At 61.9% G+C, this 6,784-nt stretch overlaps 1 protein-coding gene across 1 annotated transcript; it reads left to right on the top strand.

Moving 5' to 3' along the window:
* Positions 1-3,072: 3,072 nt before the first annotated feature.
* On the top strand, positions 3,073-4,623 carry LOC133212330 (dispanin subfamily A member 2b-like). Its single transcript, XM_061353592.1, has 2 exons — positions 3,073-3,308; positions 4,124-4,623. Exons 1-2 carry the CDS (start codon positions 3,114-3,116, stop codon positions 4,331-4,333), a joined length of 405 nt encoding a protein of 134 aa, XP_061209576.1. The 5' UTR covers positions 3,073-3,113; the 3' UTR covers positions 4,334-4,623.
* The last annotated feature ends 2,161 nt before the right edge of the window (positions 4,624-6,784 follow it).

Raw genomic sequence — 6,784 nt, 5'->3', positions numbered from 1 at the left:
CTGTGTCCCTGATCCCATTCCCATCCCGTCCATATCCGTGCGCGGCGGAAGCGACGGGAAGGACTCTGCGAGCGGGGGAGAGCCGGGGGGCGGCGGGATGGGTAACACGGGCATCGGCGGGGCCGACCCCCGACCCGTTCCCCCCGCGGCGGGGATGGTACGTTCCGGCGCGGCTGTGGCAGGACCTGCGGAGCCCGACCGCGCCGGGTCCGGTCTGGGGCGGGGGGGGATGTCTGGGATCCCTCCTCATGGATGCGAGCATCCCCGCCCTGCCCCGGTGGGTGCAGGGATCCCCCCGACCCCCTCTTGCAGGGATCACGTAGGGATGGGATCGCCCTGGTCCTCTATGCTGGGTGCGGGCATCCCGTGGGAATGAATGCAGGAACCCCCTCGGCCATCGGGAAGTGCGAGGGCTGGAGCTCGCCCTGTGCAAAGCACAACACTAATTAACAGTCGAACTTAATTATGCCCACGGTGACCGCGGCGTCGCCGCTGGTGGCGGAGTCACGGACCGTGTGCCTCGGAGGAGCTGCTCGCCACGGCCCCGGGGTCGCCTGTGCACAGCCAGGCTAAGACCGGCCACAACTCAGGTCACCGATGCAGGGGCCGGTTCTTGCCTCGGCCAGAGAACAGAGCGGGTTGGTTTCGTTTCCTGCTCTCCTTCCCCGCCGCACAAGCCCAGGCAGCCCCTCCTCCTCGCTGCGGCTAAAGCGGGGGACAAAAACCGGGGGAAATCAGTTAACAGAGGAAAAAAACCACATCCACAGCTGGGAAACTAGAGGGCACCAGAGCTCTGGATCGCTGCTCTCTGCGCTCCTTCCCTCGCAGGGTAATTAGCTGGTAACTGAGCCCAGTTCAGCCCAACGGGGGTGGAGGGCACCGAGCAGGAACCTCGGTCCCGTTAGGGAGGAGGAGGAGGCCGGGATGAAGGGGATCTCTGGACAATGGATGTGGAAGAGGCACATCTGGCGCAATGAAGAGGTTGTTACCCCTGCTTCTTGCACCTCTCCAGCCCGCTGAGCAGGAGGCCACTGTGCAGCCTTCGCTCATGGGACCTCAATTCAGCCTCTTCCCAGTGGCCCTGGGGCGGGGGCAGGAGGTTTGGGAATGTCGATGTGTCATCCCGAAAAGTTCATGCTAATGAAGGGGGGAAGTGGGACATGCAGGGTAGAACAACACAGCAAATACCCATGCACATGCGGTCCCAGCCTGACCAGAGCACCCCAGATGTGCCTTTACAGAGAGAGGGCTCTTACACCCTCTCAGTGCTCCAGCAGTGACTGGGCTCATCACCAAGTCCCGGTGTCCCTGGGGTCCCTATTGATGGAGTTACTGGGATGCCCGGGATGTGTCACAGCGATAGGATGCTGTGGGATCCTGCCTGTCCAGGGACATCCTTTATCCTTTGAGGACAGCTTGAAGCTGCTGAGAAGCAAAGTCCTGCCCAGGGCTGGGTTGTCCTTTGGTTTGGTTTATTTAAGCATGAAGAATCCCAGAGTTGCCTGTAAAACTTTATTACCTCCTTATAGAATACAGTGAAGATATATAACATGAATTAAAGTGCACTAACAAAGGTAATACTCTGCCATACTACGGAGGTCCATCTGTGTAATAGCTTCAGATGGGAATGGATTGAGAGCAGCCCTGAGGAGCAGGACTTGGGCTCTTGGGTAAGGAGCAGCTCCCCATGACCTGGCTTCAGTGAACCCTTGAGCCCAGAACCCCCCCGTGTGCTGGGCTGCGCCCCCAGAGCGTGAACAGCAGCTCCAGGAGGGGATCCTGCCCCTCTGCTGTGTGAAGGTGTCGTGGTTTAACCCCAGCCAGACAGCTCTTCACTCACTCCCCCCCTCTTGCCCTCCCCCTATTCCCGGAGGGACAGAGAGGAGAATCAGAAAGAATGCAACTCCCATGGGTCGAGATAACAGTTCAGTAACTAAGGTATAACACAAATCACTGCTGCTACCACCAATATGAGTAATGATAAAGGAAATAACAAGGGAAGAGAATACAACACCTCAGCACCAGGCGACCGATAACTCGACCCCCCCAGCACGACCAAGCACTGACCGATACCTCCTCCAACCCCTCAGTCCCTAGCCCTTCCGGGTAACTCCCAGTTCCCTCCTGGCCATGACATGCTGTGCTATGGAATACCTCTTGGGTCAGTTTGGGTCAGGTGTCCTGTCTCTGCTTCCTCCCGGCTTCCCCTCCTCCCTGGCAGAGCAAGAGGCTCCCAAAGCCCTTGGCCAAACCAGAACATCATTGTTATCAGCTCTGTTCCCAGCCCAAAAGTCAGAACACAGCACTGCACCAGCTACCAAGAAGGACAAAAATGACTGCTCCTGCTGAACCCAGGACAGAAGGGGAGACCTGAGAGCAGCTCCAGTGCCTAAAGGGGCTGCAGGGAACCTGGAGAGGGGCTTGGGACAAGGGCCTGTAGGGACAGGCCAAGGGGAATGGCTTGAACCTGCCCGAGGGGAGACTGAGCTGAGCTCTTAGGCAGAAGCTCTTCCCTGTGAGGGTGCTGAGGCGCTGGCACAGGGTGCCCAGAGAAGCTGTGGCTGCCCCATCCCTGGCAGTGCTCAAGGCCAGGTTGGACACAGGGGCTTGGAGCAAGCTGCTCCAGTGGAAGGGGTCCTGCCCTGGCAGGGGTTGGAGCTGGAGGGGATTTAAGGTCCCTTCAACCCCATGAAGTTGTGCCCTATCGGCCTGGACCACTTGCACCGAAACTCCAGCAGCCGGAGTGCGGGAGCGGGGATGTGGGGCTAAAGGCGTGAGGGAAGGGGGTTCCCTGCGCCATGGGGACGGGACCTTATTCCGGGTTCCTGTGCCAAGCACCCCAAAACGCTCGGGGTTGTCCCCAGACGGCCCCCGGGAGGCGGCAAAGAGAGGGACGAGGGAAGCAGAGAGCAAGGAAAAAGGGGGCAAGGAAGGGGGTAAAGGAGGGACCATGGAAGGGAGGGGTGGAGAAAACAGAAAACATCAAAGGGGGGAGAGCACAGGAAGGGGGGGAGGGTCACGGAGGGACCGCCCCGCCTCGCTCTTGGTCTCGGGAAAACGAAACCGAGGAGCCCGGAGCCTGCCCCGGAACCTTCCCTGGAGCCGCACGCGGGATGGAGCGGTCGCGGGCGCCCTACGAGCAGCTGCCGGCGGCGCTGGACATGCAGGGGCTGCCTCGGAGCGCCGTGATACCGGTGGAGTCCCCCCCGGAGCCCCCGCCCCGCGACCACCTCGCGTGGTCCATCTGCAGCACGCTGTACGCCAACGTCTGCTGCCTCGGCTTCATGGCGCTCGTCTACTCCGTGAAGGTGGGGGGCCCCTGGGGACGGGGTTCCCATCGGGGGAGGGCGTGGGGAGCCGGGCATCACCGATCCGATGGGATGGGGGCGGCCCCGGAGACCCCGCTGAGACTCCGAGCCCAGGGAGACCCCATAGAGTCCCCCAAAGTGAGGGAGACCCCATAGAGCCCCAACCCCGGGGTGCCCCATAGACCCCACAGAGCCCTCACGGACCCACAGAGCCCCCAGTCCCAGGTAGCTCCATGAGTCAGTCTCACAAAGCCCCAAACACAAGGGTGCCCAAAGCCCCCCCATGGACCATTGGCCCTGGCTGGAGGCTCTGAAGAAGGGGTCAGCACCTTTCCCATCTACTTGCAACCTTGAGCCCCCCGAGTGTCCCCCTCCATAGGCTCCCCCAACCCCACTGATTGTCCCCTTCACCCCGTCCCCACTGACTGTCCCCCTCATCCCCACTGATTGTCCCCTTCACCCCATCCCCACTGACTGTCCCCCCCATCCCCACTGACTGTCCCCCCCGTCCCCGCTGACTGTCCCCCCCATCCCCACTGATTGTCCCCTTCACCCCATCCCCACTGACTGTCCCCCCCATCCCCACTGACTGTACCCCCCATCCCCACTGACTGTCCCCCCCATCCCCACTGACTGTCCCCCTCATCCCCACTGTCCCCCCCATCCCCACTGACTGTCCCCCTCATCCCCACTGTCCCCCCCATCCCCACTGACTGTCCCCCCCATCCCCACTGACTGTCCCCCCATCCCCACTGACTGTCCCCCTCATCCCCACTGTCCCCCCCATCCCCACTGACTGTCTCCGGCTCCTCCAGTCCAGGGACCGCAAAGTGCTCGGTGACTACAGTGGAGCGCTGAGCTATGGCTCCACTGCCAAGCAGCTCAACATCACCGCCCTGGTGCTCAGCATCGCCCTCTTCGCCCTCACCATCTTCATCTTCATCCTCACCGCCAATGGCGCCATCACCGCCATGAGGGGCTTCATGAACGAGCAGGAGCATCACCCCTTCTATGGCCCCAATTAGCCCCCTCCTCGCTGCACAGGCACAGCGACACCTCCTTGGAGCACTGCGGAGCCTGCTGGGATCCTGTCCTCCTTCCCTCGCTGCTCACAGCCCCTGTGGAGCCTTTCTTTGCCTCCCTGAAGGTGCATGGATGCACTCTGGGAGCTGAGCTCCCATAAACTGCCTATAGCAAAGGGGCAGAGCTTGTTTTCCTGCTTGCTGCTTCACCCTGATTTATGGCCCCCAAGGGCCCCAGAGGAGAAATGCGTCCTCCCAAAAACCTGGTTCAAATAAAGGTTTCTTTCACTTTTGCCACCGGCTCGGGTTCATTTTGGCAGGGGGAGGGGGTTGGGATCTCCCCACCCCAGCTTGGCTGAGAAACAGGATCTGCCCTTGGCAAGGACCATCATGGGGGTGATGCTCAAGGATGCACTGAGTTCGGGGAAGCTGGGTACTTGTGGGGAAGAGGCAGCCACAGGGGATATAAAGTGCTTGTAAGGTTCACCTTCACCCCAAGGATGCAAGTAGCACCTCACCTCTGCTGGGTGTCACCGGGAGGATGGAGCCAGGAGGGGCTGGGCTCTGCTCCCAAGGAACAAGGGATGGGACAAGAGGAACCGGCCTCAAGCTGCACCAGGGCAGGGTTAGATGGAGCTGAGGAACAATTCCTGCCCCAGAGGGTGCTCAGGCATTGGAACAGGCTGCCCAGGGCAGGGCTGCAGGCACCGGCCCTGCAAGTGCTCACAAACCCTATAGACGAGGCCGCGGTGCCATGGGTTAGGGGTGGCCTTGGCACTGCTGGGGTAGGGGTTGGACTGGATGAGCTGAAAGGGCTTTCCCAGCCTGGTTGGTTCCATGGCTCTGTGACTTCGGGCTGTGGGGCCGTGCAAAGGGCTTGAGCCAGAGGAGCTGCATCAGGACTGCGTAGCCATGCGTGCATCAGCGGGGTCCGGATGTGCCTCCAGAGGGAAGGGGAAGCTGTGAGCGATGTGGCTCCATCCCAGATCATGGGGGCAAAGTGCAACAGGAACCCCCCCTAAACCTTGCTCGCATTGTGCTGGGTTTGGCTGGGACAGGTTTGATTTCCCTCCCAGTGGCTGCGCTGGGACTGGTTTGGGTTTGTGCTGGAAACAGGGTGAGTAACACAGGATGTTTGGTTGTTGCTGAGCAGCTCTCACACAGCGCCAAGGGCTCTGCTGCTCCTCCAGCGAGCAGGCGGGGGGGCACAAAGAGATGGGTGGGGACAGCCGGGATGGGTGATCCCAGCTGACCCTGGGGGATCCCAAACCATGTGGTGTCACGCTATGAGGTTAGGGGAAGGAGGAAAGGGGATATTCAGATCAATGTTGTCTTCCCAAGTGGCCATGGTGCGGGAGTCCTGGGCATGGCTGAACCCCCACCTGGGACGGGAAGGGTGAAGGAATTCCTTAGTTTGCTTTTGCTTTCCCTATTGAGGTATCTCGATCCCAGCCCACGCATTTCCTCACTTGTACTTTCCCCTTCTCTCCCCATCCCACCAGTGGGGACGGAGCAATGGCTCCACGGGGCTCTACTGGACCACAAGCACCCACCCTTCGCACAGCCATCGCCGTCACCAAGGTGCTGTGGGGAGAGGCAGCAGCCCCATGCCAGCACATGGCCCTGCCCGGCTCCACCAGCCTCCAACGGGACCCCATGGCAGAGCCTGGCACAGCCCCATCTGGCAGGGCCTCAAGCACGCGGCTGGCCCGGCTCCCCCTTCGCAAAGCTCGCTGGAATCCTTTGTGCTCCTCATCCTCAGAGCCCCGGGGCTGGGGGCCAGGAGGATGCGGAATGAGGCCTTTCACTCCCAAGAACACGGAGCCGCGCTCGGGAGGCGGTGCCCGCGGCCCCACCGCAACAACGGGGCTTGTGCGGAGCCGCCTCCTGGTGAATCACCCGTTCCTGCGCTGCTTCCTTGGGGGGAAGCCGCGGGGAGGCTGCGGGGAGGCTGCCTCTGCCCACAGGGGCATCCCGCGGGTGTGATCCCCCCATCAGGGCCCGAGGAGCTGTTCATGAGCCCCGAACCCTCACGCTGAGCCCCCGGGACCCGGCTCAGGCCCCGCAGCGCTGGCAGCGGCCGCAGCCCTTGCACAAGGGGCTGGCGAGGTTCCGGTGGGATGTGCTGCATCCCGCACATTCCTGCCCCTTCCCGCTCCTCCTGGGCCCACGGGAGCTGCATCCAGCTTGTTCTGCCCAAATCCCTCGCAGCACATCGCTGCCGCGGGGTGGGTGCCCCTGGGAATGGCACCGGTTTGGGGTCACTGCACGCTGGAGCTCTCCCCAGCTCCTCAATCAGCCAACACGGGCAGAGAAGTCCTGGGGCTTCTTGGGATGCTCTGGGCTGACCCCAGCAGGGAGCCCCAGTCCCGTATCCCTGTTGGAAGCAGAACCTTGCACTTGGCCTTGTTGAACTCCATGAGGTTCCCACCTCTCCAGCGCATCCAGGTCCCT

This window comes from Neopsephotus bourkii, unplaced genomic scaffold, assembly GCF_033783945.1.
Source record: "Neopsephotus bourkii isolate Nb327-2 ecotype Australia unplaced genomic scaffold, CSIRO-AGI_Nbou_v1 NB_689, whole genome shotgun sequence".
Classification (NCBI taxonomy): Eukaryota; Metazoa; Chordata; class Aves; order Psittaciformes; family Psittacidae; genus Neopsephotus; species Neopsephotus bourkii.
Note: the sequence above shows the minus strand (reverse complement) of the source record. Positions and strands in the feature narration are given on the sequence as shown.

Excerpts from the sequence above, each read along its gene's own strand:
- LOC133212330 (XM_061353592.1), top strand. The coding sequence starts at position 3,114 with ATGGAGCGGTCGCGGGCGCCCTACGAGCAGCTGCCGGCGGCGCTGGAC. Across the intron at positions 3,309-4,123 it reads CGCTCGTCTACTCCGTGAAG|TCCAGGGACCGCAAAGTGCT; the intron begins GTGGGGGGCCCC and ends CGGCTCCTCCAG.